The sequence below is a fragment of the Petaurus breviceps genome, unplaced genomic scaffold, assembly GCF_028583685.1.
Source record: "Petaurus breviceps papuanus isolate PSGF00001 unplaced genomic scaffold, PetGlider_PUasm1.0 98, whole genome shotgun sequence".
In the NCBI taxonomy this organism is placed as follows: Eukaryota; Metazoa; Chordata; class Mammalia; order Diprotodontia; family Petauridae; genus Petaurus; species Petaurus breviceps.
In genome coordinates this window covers 17,517,482-17,543,584 of record NW_027187460.1, presented here as the reverse complement: position 1 = coordinate 17,543,584, position 26,103 = coordinate 17,517,482, and the positions used below count along the sequence as shown (strand labels likewise).

General features: G+C 40.1%; 1 protein-coding gene across 1 annotated transcript in view; it reads left to right on the top strand.

The window, feature by feature from the left end:
* TG (thyroglobulin) overlaps positions 1 to 26,103 on the top strand; it is a 382,541-nt gene that overhangs the window by 142,021 nt on the left and 214,417 nt on the right. Inside the window, exons 28-34 of the mRNA XM_069081298.1 lie at positions 5,455 to 5,520; positions 7,382 to 7,462; positions 11,354 to 11,491; positions 13,096 to 13,272; positions 18,113 to 18,224; positions 21,141 to 21,220; positions 22,277 to 22,420. Coding sequence (XP_068937399.1) covers positions 5,455 to 5,520; positions 7,382 to 7,462; positions 11,354 to 11,491; positions 13,096 to 13,272; positions 18,113 to 18,224; positions 21,141 to 21,220; positions 22,277 to 22,420 — 798 coding nt within the window. The remainder of the gene's footprint in view (positions 1 to 5,454; positions 5,521 to 7,381; positions 7,463 to 11,353; positions 11,492 to 13,095; positions 13,273 to 18,112; positions 18,225 to 21,140; positions 21,221 to 22,276; positions 22,421 to 26,103) is intronic.

The window sequence follows — 26,103 nt, the reverse complement described above, 5'->3', positions numbered from 1 at the left end:
AGAACTTGTATCTAATACCTGGGAACAAGAGATTGTTATGGCCATGGATCTTGGGAAACTGAACTCTAAGAAATGATAACAAAAATCTACTTTACATACACACAAATCTACCTTACTTACACTATAATCCACCACTTATAGTAAGGTAGATGAATCTAATAGCATTGTAAAAGATGGTGGTATAGGCAGGGAATTGGAGGGTCTAAGAAGGCTCTGAAGGAGTGGTATTAGACATGAGAAAACTTCCTTAACCCAAATATCTTCCTATTTAATTAAAACTATTGCCACACAGCAACTCTGACATGTGTGACTAATACAATGAACTTTGGGAAAATGCAATAAATAATGGAGGGGGAAAAATATGGAATTTTTTTGGAAAAATGGAAAAATGTCTTCAGATATTTGAAGGGCTGAAATGTGGAAGGATTTGGCTTGCACCATCCTGCTGTTGGGAGGAGGAGGGGCAGAAATAAGACTAATAAGGGGCAGCTAGGTGGCACAGTGAATAGACCACTGGCCCTGGAGTCAGGAGGATATGAGTTCAAATCCGGTCTCAGACCCTTGACATACTTACTAGCTGTGTGATCTCAGGCAAGTCACTTAACCCCAATTGCCTTGCCTTCCCCCCTCCAAAAGAAAAAAAAAGGAAAGAAATAAGACCAATTGGTAGCAGGTAGGCAAATTTTGGCTCAACATAGAGGAAAACTCCCTAACAATTATCACTTACTAAAAATGGACTAAGTTCTCCATCCTGGAGGCCTCAAAAGCTGCATGATGATCCATCAGAGAGGAGGTAGAAGAGATTCATTCATCACAGACTCACTGAATTACAAAATTGAGTCAGAAGGGATGTCTAATGCGACTTATACATGAAAGGAATCCCCACTATAATGTACTTGACAAGTGATCATTGAGCCTTTGTTTGAGACCTCCAAGAGGGAGAAATCAATCAATAAGTAACCTATAATCAATAAATGCCTGCTGGGTGCCAGGCATTCTCTAGGTGCTGGGAAGGGACTGTTCTTGATTTCCTTGAAATTACTTTCCATCTTGGAGACTTTGAGATCAAAAATGTAAATCAAGTCTGAGCTAATAGAGTAGAGTACAGAGCTTTATTTTGTCCCATACAGAAGATAGACTGCTTTTTAAATTTAGGGCTTGTGAGATTTCTGGCATAAGGGATAAATGAGATTGCTTCTCTCATGTCAGGTTTCTGTTTGACTTCTGTGGTTGGAATAGCACAATGAACCCATCGCCAACATCTCCTGACTTTTCCAGTGGAAACCTCTCTGTTTTTTAAGTATTCGCTTTTTGGCCTCACCATCTTTCCTATTTCTAAGAAAAGGGCTTAAAAGCTTTGGGACTTTACAAAGTTCATTCCTGATGTCACTTTCAAATGGAGATAAATGACAAACATGCAGATTAAATGTCCTCCAATGTCCACAGGAGTTTAAAAATTGAGGAGAAAAAAAGCATTTGGCACAGATGTTTGGGGGATTGTATTAGATACAGCTGAATTTAAAACAAAACAAAACAAAAACAACCCAACAACTTTGAAATGTTGAAGAAATAAAAGCTCAACACTGGTCCCTGAAGTCTTCTTTGCAAAGAGGGGCAAGGAATGTTTTGCATTTCTGCCTCTCCTTACTCATCAGGAAACTTCTGAGAAGCCTCAGAGACCATCTAATCCAACCTGAACCTGAAACAATATCCCCTAACAAGTGGTCATCCAGCCTCTATTTGAACACTTCCACTAATGGGTAGATCACTACCTTTCTAGGCAGCCTAGTTCCAAAGATACATCACTCCAATTATAAAGGAGTTTCTCTTTATATTAAACCAATATCTAACCTAGATTTCCAACTTCCGGAACTTCCACTGATTGGTCTTAGGACCACATAGAGTGATCCACTAATCTGGAACATAGGGTACCATAGCAGAAAGTCAGGAGAAATGGGTTATCTATTCTCAGCTCTATCAGTTATTTGCTGTGTGACCTCTGAGTAAGAAACAGCATCTCTCTGGTCTCGGTTCCCTCATCTTTAAAATGGGACTAATAATAATCTCATGAAAGTTTTGTGTGCCTTAAATGAGCACTTAGCATAGTGTATGGGACATAGTAGGTGCTTAATAAAAGTTTACTGATTGGTTAAAGTATTACATTAATATAAAGGGTTATTATTATGATTTTTTTCTCCAAAATTTTATTTTAGGCTCAAATGCCAGAACATAGAGAATAGAGAAAAGAAACAAAAACACATCACAAGCTTAAATATTGGAACTTAAATACAAAGTTAGAAAGAAAAAAGCATGTCATGTGCATAGCAGAACATGAGAGAATTCAAAATATGTAATAATAAATTTTCATTTTGAGGAAGCCTATATGATAAATAATTCTTGTTGTGTTGAGAGCTGTCCATCATTTCTTTGCATCCTTGTTAGTTTTCTTTTGTTCTCTGCTGTGCACTTTTTTACTTTGTTCTTTTTTCCCTCCCCCAACCTCTCCCTAGAAAGCAACAATAAAGTTTAAATATGTTTCTCCATAGCTATGTGTATATATACACATATGTATATGTATGTATATGTCCCCCAAAGCTTTAATATCTTAAATACTGCACTAATACTTTTGGGACATCCTTTATTACTTGTTTTATCATTTCTACCATGTCTAACTCTTTGCAACCTTATTTGGGATTTTCTTGGCAAAGATAACTGGAGTGGTTTGCCATTTCCTTTTCCAGCTCATTTTACAGATGAGGAAACTGAAACAAACAGGGTTAAGTGACTTGCCCAGGGTCACACAGCTAGTAAGTGTCTGAGGACAAATTTGAATCCAAGAAGATGAGTCTTCCTGACTTCAGCCCCAGAACTCTTATCAACTGAGCAACTTGGTCCATTTTTTATTACTTAGGGTTTATAAAGTACTTTTTATACAACAGTTTTGCTGTGGTAGTTCAAACTACCAAAGCTGTTGTACTACCCACTGCTCCTTCCTTCCTTCCTTCCTTCCTTCCTTCCTTCCTTCCTTCCTTCCTTCCTTCCTTCCTTCCTTCCTTCCTTCCTTCCTTCCTTCTTTCCTTCCTTCCTTCCTTCCTTCCTTCCTTCCTTCCTTCCTTCCTTCCTTCCTTCCTTCCTTCCTTCATTCCTTCTTTCTTTCTTTCTTTCCTTCATTCTTTCTTTCTATTAGTAACTGGGACTTAGGTAAAGAGACTTACCCATGGCCCAACAGCTAATAAGTATTAATAATTAATAAACATTAATTGCTTACTATATGCCAGGCATTGTACTAAGCACTGGGGATAAAAATATGAAAAAGAAAGACAGCTCCTGTCCTCAAGGAGCTTATAGTCTAATAGAAGAAAACCCACAAAAGGAAGCTGAAAAGCTGGGGTGGGGGGACCTTGGCATGGTGGGGAAACCAAAGAAATCGAAAATGAATGCAGCTGGTGGGAAATGAGAAGGTGAGTTTTAAAGTTTATACTCTACCTGGACATTTGGGGAAGTACTCAATTTATAATGAAATTTTCTAAAGTGACTTTATCATCAAATCCAATGACTTCTTCTCAATCCTCATTCTCTTTGACTTCTACTCCATTTTTGATAGGGTTAATCACCCCACCCCCTCCTCCTTTGTGCTGCTTCTTCATCTTCAGAAGCATCAAATGCCTCTGTTTCTCCTCTGACCTCTCTCATCACTCCTCCTTTATCTCCTTGCTGCCTTCTCATCTTCTTTTCCCCTTAGAGTGGGTCTTACTCCCACATCTATCTGATCTCTCTGTCTGTCTTCTCTCTCTGTCCCTGTCTCTCTCCCTCTCTCTGTGTCTCTGTCTCTCTCTGTCTCTGTCTGTCTCTCTCTGTCTCTGTCTCTCTCCCTCTCTGTGTCTCTTTCTCTCTCCCTCTCTGTGTCTCTGTCTCTCTCTGTGTGTCTCTGTATCTCTGTCTCTATCTTTCTCTCTCTTTCCTTCACCAGTGCTTGTCTCTCTCTTCCTCCTGAGCTCCAGTCCCACATTTCCAACTACCCCTAGAACATCTCTACTTGGATTTATCACTGGGGTTCAAACTCAATGTGTGTGAGCCCTTAATTTTTTCCTCTAAATCTTTTACTACTCCTGACTTTAACTATTTCTACCAAGTGCCAATTGCTCGTGTCTGAAGCCTTGGCGCTAATTTTTACACTTATGTAGCAATGTAGGAAGAGTGTTGATTCTGGAGTTAGAGGGCCTTTATTCTGATCCCACCTCTGACATTTATGATTTGTGTGACTTTAGACAGATCGCTTAACTTCTCCAGACTTCGATTTCCTCATCTTTAAATTGAGAGAGCTAGACTAGATCAGGGGTTCCTACTGTGGGGTCCACGTGCCCCCTCCAAAGGGTACATGTATAGATTTCAAGGGGTCCATGCTCTTAGATGGGAACAAAATTACATCTTTCTTCTTATTGACTTTGATTTCCTTTTTAGCTGTATATATTTTAGTTTATGCATTAAAAAACATTATTCTGAGAAGGGTTCATTAGCTTCACCAGACCAACAAGTAAGTGTTATGTTTGTGTGTGCGCACCCACACATACACACACAGACACAGAGAGACAGAGACAGAGACAGACACACACACAGAACTAGATCTATCTCTAAGACTTCTTCTAGCTCTAATCTATTGACCTGTGATTCTTCCTCTCTCTTTCCCTCCTCCTTCTTCACCTTTCCCTCTGCCATCATCCTGCTTCTTGCTATTATTATCAACCCTCTGAATTCTAGAAATAGGCTCCTTACTGGTCTTTTGCTGGTAGCTATGCTCAGAAGTCAATTTAGGGGTACTTTGGTGAAAGGACCAGGAGAGACGATGGGGGGCAATGGATAGGGGACTGGACTGAGAAGATCTGTTCTCTGTTCCAGAAGCACTGCTTCATAGCTATGTGTTATTGGCCAAGTCACATCTCTGAGCTTCAGTTTTCTCATCTGTTAAATGGGTATAATGGTGCAGTAGATAGAGATCCAGGCCTGGAAACTTCCAGGCCATGACTCATCTTCACAAGTTTCAATTCTGGCTTCAGATGCTGACTAGCCATATGACCTTGGTCAAGCCACTTAACCCTGTTTGCCTCAGTTTCCTCATCTGTAAAATGAGCTGGAGAAGGAAATGGTAAACCACTCTAGTATTTCAGCCAAGAATACCCCAAATGGGGACACAAGAAGTCAGACATAACTGAAATGACTGAACAACAACAACATTGAGGGGTAACCCACTATCCTAAAAGGCAGCACATCACTCGTCAGGGATTCTGTAGAGAGAATCCCTGTTCAGGTACAGGTCTGACTAGCTTATTTGTGAGGCAGCCATGATAGTAATGGTTATGGTGATGATGCTGATGGGGGTGAGAGTGGGAATGAGGATAATCATGAAGGTAAAAACCAAGCTTAACTTTTTGTAATTTTATTTTGTTTTGTTTCCAGCTTCAGAAGTTCTGGAAGAAGTCCCAAGCTTCTTTACAAGTTTTCAAGAGGTTTATCTCTGGAAAGGTGAGGACCTGTGATTTCACTGACTTGAGTGTCCCTTACAACCACACAGATTGCAACTCATCCTCACCTGCCCACCCTGTGTGACTGTTGTCCATTATCTCCCAAACATTCCCCACCCAATACTCTGGAGGTCTTCCTCAGTTTCTCCGGAAATCACAAGGATACCAGAGGAACTCTGGTTGTCCACCTGTCATCTCTCACTCTTGCCACATGGCCAGCCCATCCTCTTTTCATATAATACAATTCCTTCATGACATCTTTTCCTCCTCTTCCTAATTGGTTATGTATTATATATCATGCTCACTCCCACCATGCACCTCTCTATGACCCCCTGTATTTTGCTTATTTTTTGGTTCTTCAGAAGAAGTGGTGTTTCACTTGTCATAGAACAACCCCATTAACATGCTTATTATGTCAGGGGTCAAATGCATTTATTAAATTATGCATTCAATGTCTTCATTGGATACTCTGCTCACCTGGAGGATAAGTGCACTGCTTACTTATCTAGAAGGACTAGCCAATGAAATAGGAAAGCTTCTGCTTCTCCAGCAGATAAGACATCAAAGTTAAAAAGGATTTGGAAATACAAGAAAGGAACCAGGTAGAAGAAATTGGCCACTTACTAAGTCACAGGGAGATAAAACTGTGCTTACTAGGACTTGTCCAAGTTACTAAAGTAGACATAGCCAAGTCCCATGAGGTATTTTGCTTTTAGCATCAATAGGCCTTGTCTGTTCTCACTTGAGGCCAATCCTGATGAGAGAGATGATAGCTTATGTGGTGAGTCAGGTCTGAAGCCCTGAGTGAAATTGTGAGGACACTAAGGGTTTTCTTTAGGCCAGTGGTTTAAGAACTCCCCAATGGTCTAAGGCATTCAGACTAAACATTCTTTAATGGCTCCTTAAGCAGTAAATAATTGCCCAATTATGCTACAATTATATATTTTATCTGTGACAATGGGCACCAGCCTGCTTAAGTATTATAGGTTTGTCATGATTTTAGTTGTTGTAAGCACTTAACTAATAAATCTAAAAGAACATTATGAATAGTGTATTAAATTACTCTGGCTGTTCACAATGACATTTTTTTTGTTGCTGTTAAAAGGGGTTTGTAGAACAAAGAAGATTGAGAACCACTGCTTTAGCTCTGTATCTCTCTTTGAAGCCTGTTCACCGCCCCTGTCAGTATTCATTGAATCCCATTTCCATTTTTCTTCAGTGGCTCCTGGCTTCTTTCTACCCCTCATCCCCCTCCCAGTGCCTGGGGGGCATCCTATTTTTGGCAGACTCTCAATATAAAAGGCCAAGGTGCTTTCTGCTAATGGCTTAAAGTATGTCTCAGGAAGGAGTTGGGTTGGTACCATTTAATAACCATTTCTCTGAAAAAAAAAATTACATACAACACACTTTTAATTTTGGTTTGTTATTAATATGCTTTCCATTACTCAAATATAGACAAGCAACAAACAATAAAGCCAAAATTTATAGCATTTTCAGATTTCCAAGGTATTTTATTATTGGGAAAGGGGAAGATAGGGAATGGAACAAACATTTGTTAAGTACCTGTCCTAAGAACATTACAATATTATGTCATTTGATCCTCACAGCTGTCCTGTATGTATGATCCTCAATGTCTAAGTTAGGGAAACTGAGGTAAACCCAGTTTAGTGACTTGCCCAGGATCATAGAATTAAAAAGTAGTTAAGGCAGGATTTGAACTCAGCTCTTTTTGACTCAAAGCCTGCCACTCTATCCACTGTGGTCCCTGGCTGCTTGAAGTAGAATCCAATGGGTGGTTTAGACTTTTTATCCTTGCTACTTCCCACATGGAGCCAGAATGACTGATTTCTCTTTTCTTCTAGATTCAGATGTGGCTACTCAAGCAAAGTCTACAGAATGTAACCAGGATGCCACTCAAGGACAGGTTACTCCACTAATACCAGGTAACCATAGTTTAGTGGTGAATTTTTCACACATGTAGACTATTGATTCTTTGGTGGGGAAATAACATGTATGCCTTTTATGTGATAGCAGTTTCTTTATATATTACTTCCATCTCCATTAAGCCCTTTCTTATCACAAAGGAAAACAATTAAGCAAAATTATTTCCATAACATGAAGGAATAGGTGACCTCTGCAGTGGTGTTATGCTAAGATCAGTCCAAAGAGCCAGGATTTTTAGCCTATGGAGAATAAGGATTCATGGGAGAGGTAGAGTTGCTGTATTCAAATATAGGAATGGTTGCCTTATATTAGAGTCAATAGAATTGACTCATTCTATTTTGAGCTAGAAGATGGAATGAGGAACAATGGGCAGAAATTACAAGGAGGTTTATTTCCCCTTATTAAAAGAGAAGGTCAATAATGACAGAGACCTCTTTTCTAAGCCTTTTTAATCAATCAGTCAACATTTGTTAAATGCCTACTAAGCACTGGGTTAAACACTTAACTTAATACAAAAATAGACAAAAGACAGTTCTGCCCTCAAAGAGCTTACAATCTAATGGAGGAGATAAAATGTAAACAGATATATACAAAACCAGCTGTATACAGGATGCATGGTGCAGTGAAAGATCTGAGTTCAAATCTGACCTTAGATACTTACTAGTTGTATGACCCTGGGCAGGCCATTTAATCTCTTTTGATCTTGGTTTTCTTATTTGTAAAATGGGGGCAATTAGTAACACCTACCTCGTAGTGTTGTTTTAAGGATTGAATATGACAACACTGACTTCCTGTGGGTGAAAAAAGCATCCTGGGGGTGGCTAGGTGGTGCAGTGAATAGAGCACCATCCCTGGAGTCAGGAGGACCTGAGTTCAAATCCGGCCTCAGACACTTAACACACCAAAAATTAACTAGCCATATGACCTTGGGCAAGTCACTTAACCCCAATTGCCCTCCAAAAAAAAAAAGCAAAAAGCATCCTATTAGCATTTTGATTACTCTGCTGCTCACTGATCTCTTCATTCTGAAGCTTGTGTGGAATTTCGGAATGAGAGCTAGAAATGTACCTAAAGACTTTCGCTAGCACTAAATAGTCAATATTGCATGCAAGTGCCTATGGATCAAGCATTTAAGAGTCTGGCTCTTCACAGATACTTTAGGAGACCCATTCAAATATTGAGGCCCTAACTATGAACCTTCTAGCAGTGTGCTGGATGGAAAAGCCTTCACTGAAAGAGGAAGGTGGGGGCGGCTAGGTGGCGCAGTGAGTAAAGCGCCCCTCCCCGAGTCAGGAGGACCTGAGTTTGGCTCCAGCCTCAGACACTTAACACCCACACAAAAAACTAGCCGTGTAACCTTGGGCAAGTTACTTAACCCCAATTGCCCTCAAAAAGGCAAAAAAAAAAAAAAAAGAGAGAAAGGTGGCTACAGCATTCATTTAACATCTCCTCCTATGGGGGAGGACAAGTAGGCAAGTTGGTGGCAGAGGCTTGGAGAGGAGAGAGGGAGAGATGGGGAAATTACAAAGTCTAGCCAATTTTGCAGCTTTTCAGTCAGTGATGTTCCTGGGTCTCAAAACAATAATGTGACTAAGAGAAAAATCTTTCTTACTTTTTGACTTCTTTTTTCTTGTTGTCCTGGCAATATCTGACTATTGTTTCCATTTCCCTCATATTCTCCCCTTGGGGGTCTCTGCTAGAGCTAGAGGGGCCTCCCTGATAATCAGAGCAATATAAAAATGGGTATCTCTCTCTGTGGACACTGACTGGCACAGATGAAAGGGGAGGGGAGAGTAAAGAGAAGAAGGTACCAGTCTGGATCTTGATAAGTAAGAAGACTTCCACCTCATCTTTCAAAAGAAAACATGTGGTAATCATTTTTGAGAGTGCAAACACATATTCAGTTTTTTATAATCTCAAGTGGAACATTTGACTGAAAAATCAAAAGACCCAGCTTCTTGAATTAACTTTTGATTCATACTGTGCTCATCTTTCTGCCCCCTCAATTTCCCAGGTATTAGAGGAAGAGATTTGCAATAATGCTGCAGAAACAGTGAACTGGGCATGAGAGTCAGGACACAGGCATCCTGGTCCTGACTTTGCTACTAATTAGCATTGTGATCTTGAGAAAGGACCAACCTTTCCGAGACTCAATTTCCTCTTCTGTAAAATTAGGGGGTTGAACTGGATGGCTTTGAAGGTCCTTTCTAGTTCCAAATCTGTGATCCCATGACTAATTGTACCTTTGGCAGTTCAGTGGCACAGTGGATAGAGCCCCAGGCCTGCACTTAAGAAACTCTGGGTTCAAACGAAGCCTCAGACACTAGCAGTGTGATTCTAGGCAAGTCATTTAATCCTGTTTGCCTTAGTTTCCTCATCTGTAAAATGAGTTAGAGAAGGAAATGGCAAACCACTCTGCGATCTTCACCAAAAAAAACCCAAATGGGTTCAAGAAGAGTCAGAAATGACTGAATAACAACAACAAAGTCCATTCTGACCCTGATGTTCTACTTTCTGACATTCTAATATCTAAGAATCCTTTCAGCTCTAAAATTTCAAGTTTTATATTCTAATACTCTTTGTTCTAAGGGCCTTTTCATCTCTAATGTCCTATGTACTATGTTCTTATATTCTATGTTCTAAGGACTCTTGTTTCTAGCATTCTATATCCTAATCAACTCTAACATTCTACGTCTCTTAGAGAATCAGCTCGACATTCTATGATCCTGTTAATTAAGTTCTTTTAGGTTGTTTTTTTTTGTTTGCTTCCACTTGTAAGCTATTTCTTGTGATGTTAGTAAGCACAGTGACTGGTACATTGTAAGTTCTTAATAAGTACTAATTACTTATTACTCTTAACCTATTTTCTATGCAGATAAAAGGATGAAAGGAAGTCTCACCAAACAAGGCCTCTATTTTAGGCATTCTCATTGTACCCACTCCATTATAGTCCTTTTGAGTCTCTCATCTCCAGTACCACAATCACAACTGCCAAGATTCTGGGTGTTTTCTCACCCTTTTGGAAACATGCATTTAGTCTGGGAATGGATATGCTCTCTAGTAGAATGTGCTGGCACTCATAAATGAGGTCTCCATGAAAGATGTCTATCCTTCTGTGTGACTTTTGCAAATCTTCTTTGGTACTTGGTTTCTCTCTCTGTAAAATAAGAGAACTTAACTAGATGGTCTCTAATATTCTGTGTTCTGACATTCCCTGTTAATAAGGTCTCATTGCAGATTCTTTGAGGACAATGCCTTTGATTTTATATATATATCCCCACCCAGTGCCTAGCTTAGGAAATAATAAGCATTTATAATAAATGATAGGCAGTATGGGACAGTGGAAAAAGTGATGGACTTGGAGACAGAGGACCTGGGTTCATGTCCTGACTCTGACACTCAGTTTCTCCATAACCGTGGATCAGTTACCTTACTTCTTTGCTTCTAAGTTTCTTCATCGATAAAGTTAAGGAGTTGGACCAGATGGTCTCTGAGATGTAAGTTTATATCTATATAATTTAAAGATAATGACAGTAATTATTATGGCTTTTAGAGAGCACTTTAAGGTTTGCAAAGCACCTCACAAATATCTCATTTTATCCTCACAAAACAACTCTAGGAAGTAGCTGATGTTATTATCCCCGTTTTACAGATAAAAAAACAGTTTTAGAGCAGTTGAGTCACTTGCTCAGGGTCACACAATTACTTAGAGTCTGAGGCAGGATTCTAAGGCCTTCCTGTTCTAAAATAAGAAGGGAATAAGCATTTGTTAAGGGCCTACTACGTACCAGGCACTGTGCTAAGTATTTTTAAAATAGTATCTAAAAGTCATGTGATTTTAAATTAAAGTCAACATACAATTTCCTTTCAACTCAGTTTGTCTTTTTCAGATTCAACAGTGGAACTTTTCTCCCAAGTGGAGACAGAGCTTGTCCTCGTAGATGGAAACAGGACTGTGCCCAGCCAACAGTACTGGCTCTTCAAACTCCACTATTCAGCCCAGCAGGCAAAGCTGTGGTGTCTCTATCGTAAGAAATCTCAGGAACGAACCCCCTTGCCCATTGTAGAATCAGACATCCCCAGCTTATTCATAGCATCTATTGTGAGACATATAAGGATTTATTGACCAATTAAACCATATTCGTTCCTGTGCTAGATGCTGTGAGGGAATGCCCTTTCCCTTTCCCATCACCAACCCCATTTATCTGGACCCAGTTCAAACCCTACCTACCTTCTCCCTCATCATTCCAACCTATAGTGATTCCTCCTTACTCTCAACTCCCAGAGCACATGCTGGCTATGCCAGTGATTGGCCGTGTATCACGTTATGCTTTTTATTGTTAATTTTCCCCATCTCTCCAGCTAGGCTGGAAGCTCTTTGACTAGGAACTGTATCTTCTACATCTTTTTTTAATCTCTTACAATATCTGGCATAGTGCCCCTCAGATCCTAGGTGTCCTATAAGTACATGAAACAGACATTAACTAGTCAATGAACAATAAAGTCCTAAAAGGAATGTAATCAAATATCCTAATAAGGTGCGCCAAGTGAGCCCAACTGGTCAGTCATGAACAAATCAATTCAATTCAACAACTATGTGCTAAGCATCCTGTTTCTAAGTTGTCCTAAATATGGTTTATTTGTGCATAATGGTTCTCATGTTGTCTTCCCCATTGAACTGTGAGCTCCTTGAGAGGGGGGACTACCATTTGCCATTCTTTGTATTCCCAGTTATTAGCACAGGGCCTGGCACATAGTGAGCATTTAATAAATGTTTATTGACTGACTAATTGAGTAGAGAGCACTATTTTGGGTACTGGGGCCATGTAAAGATGAATGCCATTGTCTATACCCTAATGGAGCTAATGTTCTAAGATATTGGAGTTTATCTACTCCAATAATATTATGTAAGATGGAATTTGTTATGGATACAGAAGAGGTTGCAACTGGGTTAATTGCATGTGAGCAACTGTAGCTATCACTCATCTTTCCCTCTAATTCTCTGTGGCTCATTGGCATTCCTCTTCCACAGGGGCTTCCCCATCACCCCTGACTCCATTCCCCCCCTTTAATCTTTTAGAACACTAAGGCAGGGGGAGGAAGGTAATGCAGATGGGGAATCCCTGGGTTCCCCCACCTACTCAGGAACTCCCCGAAGATAATACCTTCCATCTCCTTCCTCACTGATCTCAAAGGTTCAAAGAAATGAAAAGTTTAAAACAAAAACAGGTTCTACCCACAGAAAGTTTGGGGAACCCCAGAGTTCCCCGAATTTGATGTGATGATGTAAACTAAAAATGAAATAGATTGAAGAAATCACCTTTACTGGTGATCTGACACTGAGTTCAGGGGAACCCAAACAATGTTTTAAAATCTTGCTCCTTAACCTGCCATTTCCCTATTAGTCAATTGGGTTAGACGGCTTTGGGAAACTTCTTTTGCATTTAATGATGAAAAGTTGGTAAAATCAAAGAACTGATTTGCAAAAATATCTGTAGCCAATGTTGGCTGACTAACTGATTAACTAATTCCCTGAGTAGGTTTTTGGACCAGGGGTAGAGGGAGACAGAAGCTGGTAGCCAGTCAGACAAAGAGCATTTTTCAAAACCAAATGCCTCTTGTCTTTCTGTAGGCTGTGCTCAAGAGGGCACTTTCTGTCACCTTGTGGAGGTACGGAACACCAGCAGTGGGGATTTCACCTGCACACTCTTCCCGGAAGCTCAGACGTGTGATGATTCCCTCACATTCACACCTGAGAGCTGCACTTTTGTTCTGCCTTACAGGCCACAGACTCTTTTTCACAAAAAAGGTGAGGTGTTGGTTTTTTTTTTTTTGTATTCATAAAATGACTTTCCTTTTGTAGGATATATTTGAGTTTTTTTATTATCTCATTTTGTTTTTATTGCTGTTTTTCCCCCCAAAATCACCTTTGTTTCGAACTAGATCTCTCCTACCCAGTGAACCATCCCTTGTAACAAAGGAGAAAAAGGAAAAGAAAGAGGAAAGAAAGTAGCAAAACCAACCAACATATCCATTGTGACAGGCAACATATTATAATATTCTGTATCTATAGCCTCCTGCATCTAACAAAGAAGAAATAAATATTCATTTTTCTCCTCCTCTTAGGTGCTGTCTGGTCATTATGGTTGCACCGTGTCCAGTTTCAAACTTCCTTGTTTCCATTTCCATTGTCATAGTTGTTATATATATTGTGTATACATGTGTGTGTGTGTTGTTTTCCTGATTTTTCATGCAAGCCTTCCAATTCTCCTCTAATGTGTCAAAATTGTTATAGTGCTGAACATTTTTCAAGAAGTAAATAAGACAGCAGAACTTTCTATTATCTAGGCAGCAGCTCTATTCCTCAGGAGTAAAGAGCTGGAGAAAGAATAAGGCAAAGAACCCTTCTTTTCTAGGGCAGAAACAGCAGGGAATGAAAACCATATCCCTGGATATTCTTTTGAGCACTCATGTATACATAGAGTATTTCTGACCCACTTTTCTTAAGGTCAGACAAGCTACGTCTCCCTTCAGGGTCCCAGTGTCCTCCAAGGGGGTACACCCTACATTTTTGTTCTCTTCCAAGACTGCTCAAGCTCTGTCCCTCCATTGCTGGAGACCAGTGAGCAGTACCTTAGATCTATATAACCATTTCAAATCAGTTGCTTTTACAAAGCTGGCTAGTGGTGTCGTGGATAAATTGCTAGGCCTGGAAAAGGAATACTCATCTTCCTGAGTTTAAATCTGGCCTCAGACTCTTACTAGCTGTGTGACTCTGGGTGAGTCACAAAATCATGCTTGCCTCAGTTCCTCATTTATAAAATGACCTGGAGAAGAAAATGACCAACCACTCCAGTAACTTTGCCAAGAAAATCCCAAGGGGTCACAAAGCATCAGAAATGACTGAATAACATTTATTTCAAAGCTATTAGAAGATATAAACATTTCCCTCAATATCTTGGTAGGCATAATTTCCCCTATACTATTTCTCTTTTGGGGAGGATGGGTTAAGATCCTAACTCAGCCCAGTTTCTATAATGTCATTAGTCCCACCAAATTCACATTCAAAGGCTACTTCACTGTCTATTAAGTCCTCATCTTACCTTCTACTGGGCAGGATACCCAAAGACCCCCCCCAAAGTTGTTCCTTGTTTCTAGGGTCACAGATGTTAGGCATGCTACCACACCTGGCTTGGGCTCTGATCCCTCCCAACCTTTCAAAACTCCAAGGTTGACATTCCCTTCACCAGGAAGCCATGAGCAAAGGAGTTAGTGGGGATTCCCCTAGGTTGAAATGCTACAGAGAGATGGCATGCCTTACACCCTCATTACACATGTGAAAACAAACTTAGCTGAGCTTGATTCCAAATTTACTTACAACCTTAACACAAACTTACAATAATACTTACAACACACTTCTTGATCATACTGAAAGGCATATTAAAACAACTTATTTTTATTATAGTTTATAAAACACTCTCATAAATCATTTTATCAGATCTGTCCCCCGATCTGTGTGAGTTAAGGAGAACAAATGTTATTCTCCCCATTTTATAAATGATGAAACTGAGATCAAGCAAAGGGAAGTAGCCTGTGCCAAGACTACCTACCTCATTGAAGTTTTTTGAGGAAAATGCTTTGTAAGCATTTAAATGCTATATACATGTGAATTGTATTGATAATAATACTAGCTCACTTTTGTATAGCAGCTTGAGATTTGCAAAGGGATTTGAAAATATGATTTAATACATGATTTGTTTGATCTTTACAACCACTTTGTGAAGTAGGTGCTGTTATTAATATTCATTTTATAGATCAGGAAACTGAGGCAGAAAGGGGTCACACAGTTATTTAGTGTTTTAAGCAGGATTCAAAACCAAGCCTTCCTGATTCTGAGGCCAGTGTTCTCTTAGACTGTATCACCTTGTCTATACTTGATACAAATAAGGGGTTTGGAGTAGATGACCTCAAAGTTTCCTTCCTTCTCTTTATCTGTGATCCTGAGATCTTGGGTGTTTATATTTGGTCTCTTCTTCTGCCTTGGCTGCCCTTAAAGGGAATTAATATCAGTCTCTTCCTAATGAGCTCCCTCCCTAGCAATCATAATCAATCAGGTCAATAAGCATTTATGAAGAACCTACTATGTGCCAGACTCTCTCCTGGGGGTAAAAATACAAAAAATGAAACATTACCAATTTTTAAAGACTCTATTGCTAGAGATTTCAAGTGCTAAAAAATAAATTGGGCCCTGAGACAGAACTACCTTACCCTTCAGTTCCAAAGGTCACCTACATGAGGGCTGAAAAACTGGTGGAGAATCCCTTGTCTTTGTTTTTCCAAATCAGATCTTGCCTCTCTTTTAACGCTGCATCAGTGAGATCTGTATGTCAAGTATGCTAGACATTTATGACTGTGGACAGGTCCCTGCAACTAATCTGAGCTTCCAGCACTGAGGTGCATACTCTCCTTATTGTCTTGTCTGCTGCTGAAGTGGTCATGGAATCCATCATCTATTAAATGGGATGATAAAATTGTCACTCTCTAGGAAAAGTATGGGTCTTGGATGTCAGAATCAGGATCAGGAAAAAGACAGGATAGAATAATAGATGATATGAAATTAAATAGAGATGAGTGGAGGAGTCTCTATTTAAGGTGTGTGTGTGTGTGTGTGTGTGTGTGTGTGTGTGTGTGTGTGTGGTCTATGGGAAGCCTGCTTTGACAGTAATTCATGTGAAAAAACTATAGCTGATCAATAGCTAATATGAGGAATTGCTCTTAAAAAAAAAAGTAACAGGGGCAGCGAGGTGGTGCAGTAAATAGAGCACCGGCCCTGGAGTCCGGAGGACCTGAGTTCAAATCTGACCTCAGACACTTAACACACGTATTAGCTGTGTGACCTTGGGCAAGTCACAACGCCAATTGCCTTGCCTTCCCCCCTCCAAAAAAAAAAAGTAATGCAAACTTAAATTGGATTAACTAATTTGTTCAGTTTTTTTTTTCTTTTTTCCGCTTGTGTCTGACTTCATGATTCCCTTTGGGGTTTTTTTGGCAGAGATAATGAGATGGTTTGCCATTTCCTTCTCCAGCTCATTTTACAAAGGAGGAAACTAAGGCAAGCTGAGTTAATTGACTTGCTCGGGGTCACACATCTTGTAGTTATCTGAATCTAGGTGTGAACTCACAAAGATAAACCAGACTTCAGTCCTGGTACTCTATTTACTGTGCCACCTAACTGCCCTGTACTGTCTTTTTATTTCTTGGTAAATAGTCATTCAACAAGCATTTCTTAAGCACCTATGATTTGCCAGGCACTATACTGGGTATGCGCCTTGAGGGCAGGGACTGGATTTCTTTGTTTGTTTGTTTGCCTTTCTTTGTATCTTCAACATTTAGCACAGTGCTTGACACATAGCTCACAATAAATGTTTGTTGATTGATCAATTGATTGATCATGGCCCTGTTTAGTCAGGGTATAAATGGAGCATGTTGTGCAGTTCTGTTTTAAGTGGAACATTGACAGACTATAGAATTCCCCGAAGAGAGTCACCAGGATGGTAAGGGATCTGCTCATCAAGGCAGGAACCAGTGAATGAATTAAGTGAATATATCTAACTTGGAGACAAGAAGACTTAGGGGAGTTAGGGGGTCCTTTAAGATGGGAAGAGATGCCAGGCTAACTGGAAGGAAGATTGTTTCATTTTTTTGTTTGTAAGCTAAGCACCCAGCACAATGGCTGACTCATGGTAACTGTGGCACACAGTTATTGAGTAATAAATACCAGTTAGTGGCTTGTCCCAGAGATGTTTTCATAGACCTTACTTTACAAGTTCTTACATCTCAGCATTCTTAGGCAGCTTGGTGGTACAGTGGAGAGAGCACTGAGCCTGGAATCAGGAAGACTTGAGTTCATGTCCTGAGACGCTTATTAATTGTGTGATCTGAACTTCTGGTGCTTCAGTTTCCTCCTTTGTAAAATGGGGATAGTAATAGCACCCATTTCCTAGCGTTGTTATGAAGATTAAATGAAACAGTATTTGTAAGGTACTTAGCACAGTGCCTGGCTTAAATACTTGTATCTTCCCTCTTATTCACCGACAAAAAAGTAATCACTGTATCTACCTACTTAGTCTGCCAAAATTAAACATAGGACAATAGCAAGAGAGAGACTCAACAGTATTAGGACTGAGGTTTTTTTCAATTACATGTAAAAAACAATTTTTTAACATTTTTTTAAAATTTGAATTCCAAATTCTCTCCCTCCCTTCCCTCCCCCCTCCTTGAGAAGGTAAGCAATTTGCTATAGATTACATATGTCAGTCATGCAAATATTTCCATATTATCCATGAACTCAGGTCTGTTTTTATCTGAACTCCATAAAATATTAAGTGAGAATAATAAGAGTGATATCGCTATTAATATTATTAACAGTCATAACAACAATTGAGTTGGCCTTTTAAGATTTTGTAAAGCATTTTATAAACATCGTCTCATCAGATACATTTATTGAGTTGGTACAAATACCCTCATCTGAGTTATGCTTGGAAATCCTTTCTATATCCTTTAGTTAGATTTTTTTTCTTTTTGTATCAGATTTCCTTTGGATACTACAATTCATCCTCATATTAATAATTCCTTTTTTTTCTACACAGTTGTCTTGGGAGACAAAGTGAAGGCTTTTTACACTCGCCTGCCATTCCAAGTACTGAGGGGGATTTCTGTACGAAGCAAAGTGTCTATGACAAGAAAACCTGTTTCCAATGGGTAAGGTGTTACCTCTGTGATTTTTATTTTCCTGATTGGGAGATAAGCCTCATCACAAAAGCCTTCAGACACCTAAAAGCCCAAGGAGCTCACTAGAAAGGGAGCTCTATTGCAAAGCTATATAGGAGCTCACTCCATCTCCTTTCATCTGAGGATCCATTTTCGCTCTTGTCCTTAACTGACGTCTTGCCTTGTAATGAAGGCAATGGCCCTGTGATGGTCTGAAGATGGGGAAACAAACCTGTAAGACAAAGATCAGTACTTAGAATGTGGTCTGGGCATAAGTCATGACACATTGACTAAGTGGGGAAGAAAAGGATAAATTATCTTTAACTACTTATTGCCCAACTGGGCAGACATTCAGGCCACGAATATAACAGGGCACTGACTCTTTGATCTTGGCATGACTTCCCAAACACTCAACCTCTCTCCTTAGGCTAAAAGCTGAGATCAGAATCTAGCTATGTGACCCTGTACAAGTCACTTAACTTCTGTCTGGCTCAATTTCCTCAACTGTAAAATGGAGATAGTAACAGCACCTACTTCCCAGGGTTATGAGGAGCAAATGGCATGGTTATAAAATGCTTAACACAGTGCTGGCATATAGTACTTAATAAATGCTTATTTCCTTCCCCTCCCTCTGCTGTTTCCTTCCCCTCCTTAATAAATGCTTGTTATCTCTCCCCCCTCTCCCCTGCATTTATCCTATACTCTAACCAAATTAATCTGTGAATATATTCCTCACTTTCCTATCCCTATCCTTTTGCTTATTTTTGTTCTTGTCCCTTGTTTTATTAAACTTTTCTCAATTATATTTCTTTTTAAAACACTTCAATTTATTATTTATTTTGAAAAGATTTTTCTTTTTAAATTTTAAGTTCCAAATTCTTTCTATCCCTCCAACCTCCTTCCCCAACTTCTGAGAAGACAAGCAATATGTCAATTATACATGTGGAGTCATATAAAACATATTTCTATATCAGCCATATATTTTTAAAAGCAAGAAAAATAAAGAAAGTGAGAAAATTATACTTGTTTGCACTCAGAGTTCATCATCATCTAGTTCCCTCTGGAAGTAAATAGCATTTTTTAATCTTGAGTCCTGTGGAATTGTCTTATGTCATTGTCTTGATCAGAGTAGCCAAGTCTTTCACGGTGGATCATCATGACAACATTGCTGTTACTGTGCACAATAATCTCCTGATTCTTCTGACTTCACTTTGCATCAGTTAGTGTAAATCTTGTCATGTTTTTCTGAAACTGCTCCCCTCATCATTTTTTTATAGCACAATAGTACTCCATCACATTCACATTACCATAGCTTGTTCAGCCACTCCCTCAATTTCCAATTCTTTACCCACACAAAAAAGAGCTGCTATAAATATTTATGTACATAAAGGTCTTCTTCCCTTTTCTTTGATCTCTTTGGAATCCAGACCTAGTAGTGCTATTGTTGGGTCAAAGGGGATGCACAGTTTTATAGCCCTTGGGCATAGTTCCAAACTGTTCTCCAAAATGGTTAGACCAGTTTACTATTGCAACCAGTTCATTAATGAACCTATTTTCCCCTCATCCCCTCCAGCTTTTGTCATTTCTGAGAGGTTGAAAGGATACCTCAAGAGTTGTTTAAATTTGCATTTCTCTAATCAATAGCAATTGAGAGCATTTTTTCATGACTATAGAAAGCTTTGATTTCTTTGTCTGAAAAGTGCCTGTTCATATCCTTTGACCATTTATCCTTTTGCTTACTTTGATGCAATAAAGTTTTTTTTTAAGTACTTGCTCTGTTGAAGGCATCTGGCTTTGCTGAAATGAACTGAAGACTGTTCTGCTCTTAGGGTTTTGGTGGAATTCCAGGACAGTAAAGGACCTCAAACTCCTCAAATCATTCCATGAGAACTAGGACAAGATAGCAAGGAATTAGATTGTGTGTGGGCTAGCAGACTCTCTGAAAGTCTAGCCAATTTAAATCCGTTTCATTCAGGATCAAGTTCATAATGGCATAACTAAGAATTCTTTCACCTAGGGGAACAAAATGTCGAGATAGTGGAGATGAGGTACAAGATCAGCAAGAGAGAGACAATACAGATTAGAGCTACTGCACTCTGATCATAAATTCAGTTGCAGGGAGAGGGGATCCCATTTCCCAGAAAAATCTCTCCCTAGGATGGGGAGGAGTTGCGTTATAAAGATGAGATCCTGACTGTTGGGACCTCGGAGGCAGGCTGGCAGAGGACCTAAGGCAGTAGAGATGCAGGGGTGGTGACTGCCATGGGATGAGTGATCCTGGGGAGAAGATACCTTTGTAAAGGCCCGAGGTATAGCCTTACTTATCCTATCCTAGGTACTTAGGTACTTACCCATCCTAGGTACTAGGTACCTAGGTACTTAGGTACTTACCCATCCTAGGTACGGCTCAGGCAGCTACTTGGTACAATGGGTAGACAGCTAAGCCTAGAATCAGGAAGACTCTTCTTCCTGAGTTCAAATATGGCCTTAGACACATAATAGCTGTGTGACCCTGGGCAAGTCACTTCACCCTGTTTGGCTCATTTTTCTCATCTGTACAATGAGTTGGAGAAGGAAATAGAAAATTGCTCCATTATCTCCCCCAAGAAAATCCGAAATGGGATCATGAAGAGTCTAAAACTATGTAAACTGCTTGAGGATAGGAGCTTTTCATTGTTGCCTGTGTCCCCAGCGCCTGCTTGGCTCATAGTAGGTGCTCAATAAATGCCTGTTGATTTATTAAGTTCCACAATTCCTGGGTCCTAGAGGAAAACCTGAAAAGTTTCATTGTGTATTATGGTGGACCTGTTGCTAACTGTATTTAAAGAGAGAGTTTCCTCACCGAATAAAAACAACAATAGCAACAACAAAATTAGAAAAACCTGATTGTGTTTCTTTCTTGTCCAGGTTCTTTGAATGTGAACGAAGGTGTGATGCTGATCCCTGCTGCAAAGGCTTTGGCTTCCTCAATGTTTCCCAGACAGAAGGTAGGGCCTTCCAAAAATTGTTCTCTCACCTGGTTTGGCTGTCCTTGCGACATGGTGGAAAGAGACCCCAAGCCCCTGAACTGGCCTCTTCTTTTGATTTAGTAAAAAAATCCACTTAGATTTCATTGAAAAGGCTTTTCCATAAAACAGAAGTGCCCCCCAAATCCTAAGAGCAGAGGCAGTGGAGGACTTAGGCAACCACCACAGAGTGAGGGGGCAGTAATATGGTAGATGCTTGTGTGGAGAATGGGTCATTTTCTTCTTTCTTTTTAAAAGCTTACTTATACGTGTTTGCTATCTCTTCTCCCCAAAAGAAAATTAAAAATAAAAAAAAGCATAAAATCTCACAATAAACCCAGTATAATGAATTCCCTTATTGGCCAAGTCTAAATACATATCTCTCATTCTGAATTTTAAACACATTACCCCTCTGGCAGACAGTGAATGTTATGACTACTCATCAGGTCTCTGGATTCATGGTTTATCGTTTGCATTGATCATATTTCTAGAGTCCTTCAAAGTTGTTTTCTCTAACATGTATTCTTCATGTGTAAACTGTTGGAGTCAATCCTTTTCACTTTTAAATGACGAGCCACACTGTGAGGTACCAGATAATTATGAAGCAAACCTAACTTTAACTCCAAGACTGTAGTTTAGGCCCAGCTTCTTCACCTTAAATATTCCACCATTTTGTCTTCCTTGGACTCAGTGGAAACTTGATGGTCAATCATGAATAGGAAATTAGAATAATGACGGTTCACATTTCTTTTGCGCTTCCAGAACAAAGTAATTCCTTCAAAAGAAACTTATGTGGTAAAGAATTCGAGTATTTTCTCCCCATTTCATAAATGAAGAAATTGAGTCTTGAAGGGTGAACATTATACAGCTAAGGAGATAGAAACCAGTCCTGACCCAAGTCCAATGCTCATCTTTTTAGCACGAAACACTGCCTGTACAATCTTTTTTCTTTCCTAGAGGTCTATGAACTTCCTCTTCTCCAATGAAAATGGTTATCACAATGACCTTTTTTTCCTCTGATGGTCACTGTATTGCCAGGTGGAGAGGTAATATGCCTGACCCTGAGTAATCTAGGATTCCAGACATGCAGTGAAGAAACCAAAGGCCCCTGGCGTGTTTTGGATTGTAGCTCTCCTGACACTGAAATTAGAACGTATCCCTTTGGCTGGTACCTGAACCCCGGTGAGTTATCGATTCAGCCGGCATGAAAGCTAAATAAAACATCTGTTAGCATGGATATCTCACTCATTGTTTCTGAACTAAGATATTTTCCATATCATGTATCTCTCTATCATGAAAACATTCTTGGGCTTTCCCACAATCCCCTGTTTTTTCAAACCCCTTTTCCAACTTCTTCCCTAAACAAGAAAGGGGGCAGAGGCTATGGTAAGAAGAGGGTGGGGATTTTGTCCTGCCACAGTACCTAGCCTGGGCTTTTCACTCAGTAAGTATCTGATGTAATACCAGTAGCTAGCACTCACTATATGCCAGGCACTGGGTGAAGCATTTCACAAATGTGAAATTTTGATCTCATTTGATCCTCACAACAACCTTGGGACATAAGTGTTATTATAATTCCCATTTTACAGGTCAGGAAACTGAGGCAGACAGAGGCAAATAGAGGTTAAGTGACTTGTCCAGGGTCACACAGCCAGTGTCTGAGGCCAGATTTGAGCTAAGGTCTTCCTGACTCCAGGCCCAGCGTTCTAGCCACAGTACCACTTACTGAATGAATAAATGAGTGAATGTGTTAACACAATCCAGAAGGTGGGAAAATTGATCTGTGGAGCAGGAAGGCAGCAACTATTGTCATTTATCCTGACAAGACCAACAGCCTTTCTTCCCTTCTGCAGTTGTTTTTCAGCCATTTCAGACCCTTTGCGACCCCATTTGAGGTTTTCTTGGCAAAGCTACTGGACTGGTTTGTCATTTCCTTCTCCAGCTTATTTTACAGATGGGGAAGCTGAGGCAAACTGGATTAAGTGACTTGCTCAGGGTCACACAACTAGTAAGTGTCTGAAGTCAAATTTGAACTCAGTTCTTCCTGACTCCAGGCTAACTCTCTATCTATGGCACTACTTAGCTGCCTACAGTTGCTTGTAGTCAACTAATAAAGCAGAGTTAGCCTAGGATTCTGGGCCAGTGTTCCTAGCCTGACCCTTAGGATGTAGAATTCACTGTGTTCTACCAACAAGCCAGCTGGTACCTTTCTGTGGACAACTGTGTCACTTTGGAGCATGGGTTTCTTTGTGGCTTTCCTTTTGCATCTGTGCTTGTATTCTCTTTATTGCCTTGGATGATGGGGACCCCAGGGGAAAAGAAAGTCTTTTTTATTGAGACTGTTGTACAAGCTGTTGGAGGTACTAAAGGCATAGCTCATAATAATAAGCCTGGGCAAAGGTGATGTCCTGTCACAAAAGCAAGGACTGGTGCTTCCTCGATGCTTCTGTGATCCCATGATCCTATGATTCAGTACGCTTCTAATGTATGATAGAAGTGTTCAGCTAAGGTATTTATGAAAGACGAGGGAAAATTACCACTGTTAGTCTACACAGGCTGGCCACCACTACCTTGGGATTTCTTTGGATGAACAGCGAGAGAGGTGTGGGTCTCAGCTTGCCTGTGGCATGCAAGGAGGGGCACGGCTCTAGTCTGGGTACCTTGGTCCCTGCTTTCAGTTTACTGTGTAGCAGGTGGCTCAGATGAACACTCACAGCTTTGCACAGAGGCCTAACTATAGAAAACTTTGCACCAGGGGAAGTGGAATAAAATGTGAGATGGGTAAAGAGGGGTAAAAGGAGAGGAACTCACCTTAGGTGTTGCATCAGGGTGGGGTTGTCTTCCTTTTTAAACTGAGTAATCTTGTTAACTAGATGTAGAACAGCATTTTTTTTCTTTGTTGGGGAGAGATTGATTGCAAATGTTGCCAATATCCTCTAAATTTTGGTGTCCTAGGTCAAAAGCCCTGATTGCCCAACCCTAGTTACTTCTCTGCTCTTACAAAAGTGACAACTGATGTGTGGCCAGTAAGATAAACACAAGGCCTCTGCATCAGATACACCAAGAGCTGTCTCCGTTGAGTATTGTTTGACATTTTTTCCCTACTTTCTCTTTTCCCTACTCATTCAATTCTCCTTGCACCATGATTCCCCTGTCAGCTCCACCTGCCTTGTCCACATCATTCCCAAGCACAGATTTCCTAAAAACTGTCTTTCCTGATGCCCCTGCAATGAGAGTATCTCCTACCCTAAGGAATATATCTATCAGTCACTAAACATCCAGTACCTAATGTAGCAGACAATGTGCTGGGCTCGGGATATAAAAAGACAAAAATCAAAGCCCTCACTGCCCTCACAGAACTCATATTCTGTTGCAGCAGACATAACAACAACAATAACAACGATGATAGTATTTACATAGTACCGAATGTGTGCCAGGCACTGGGCTAAAGACTTTACAATTACTATCTCATTTGATCTCACTATGACCATGGGAGGTGGGTGCTATTAATATACACATTTTACAGATGAGGAAACTGAGGCAAACAGGACTAAGTGACTTGCTCAGGATTACACACCGAGTAAGTATCTAGGGCTGGATTTGAACTCAAGTCTTCTTGACTCCAGATCCAACCTTCTAACTACCATGTTACCTAACTGCTCCCAAATGTAAAATACCTAACAGTAATATAGCACTTTAAGGTGTACGCTTTGCACATATTATTTCATTTGACCCCCTGAAATCTATCCCTGTGACTGTTGGAATATATGGACTCCAGGTTAAGAACCCCTGCTCTAGAAACTACTTCATCCAGCTTCCTAATTTTACAGATGAGGAAACAGGTTCTGAGAGAGGCAACTTGCCCAAGGTCAAGCAAATAAACATGTTAGAACCAGTTTTGGTGTTCTAACTCTATATCCAATGTCTTTCTACTATGTCAGGAGTGAAGAGAACTTCATGTCTATTAACTTATTTAGTCTGATGAGTTAGATACTGTAGGAATTGTGTGTGTGATGTGTGTCTCATCACATCACAATCAGACAGAGACTGTCTCATTGATTTTTGTTTCCTTTGATGCCTAGCACACAGTGTGGTCTTTCAAAGTGTCCTTCTTTGGACATTACAAGAATGGTTTTCCTTATGAGACAGTGCCTGGAGACCTGGTCTTTGCTTCCCCTCTATCCCTCTCCCTCCTACCTCATGTATGACTTTTGTAGCTGCTGAGCCATACAGTTGTATGGCTGTATGACTTTTTAGTATGGCCCAAGAAGCCAAAACTTCCTGCATGAAATTAGGTCTTTGGTTGGACTGGCTGGGGGTTTCATGAGGTCTTTATTTCCTTCTCTTTGTACATATATATGTGTGTGCATGTGTATGTATGTGAATCAATTAATCAACAAGCATTCATTAAGTCCTTACGTCATGTTAGACACTGTTTTAGTTGCTGAGAATACAAAGGCAAAAGCAGTCCCTGACCTTGAGAAGCTTATATTCTGGCAGGAGAGACAACATAGATATAACTAGTTATGTACACGATACATACAGACTAGATGAAAGGCACCAGAGAGAGGAAGGCACTAGCACTGCTAGCTGTGTGTGCCTGTGTGTTCCAGAGTTAAAATTTGCCAGGCTCAGTGGGCTTGGCCCTCAGGTGGCCATCCTTTGCACACAGTCCTTCAGTCTGAGCTGGAGGCCTTTTCTTGCAGAGTCTCAAATTATTTTGGGCAAAAAAGACTTGGCCTATGTAATTAGATGATCTCAGTGGGAGGCTGGGGGTGGTAGGAAAAATGTTCCATTTATAGCCTTCCCACCCACCCCCCTTTACTCATTAAAATAAGGAGAAAAAATTAATTTTTTTAGAAAAA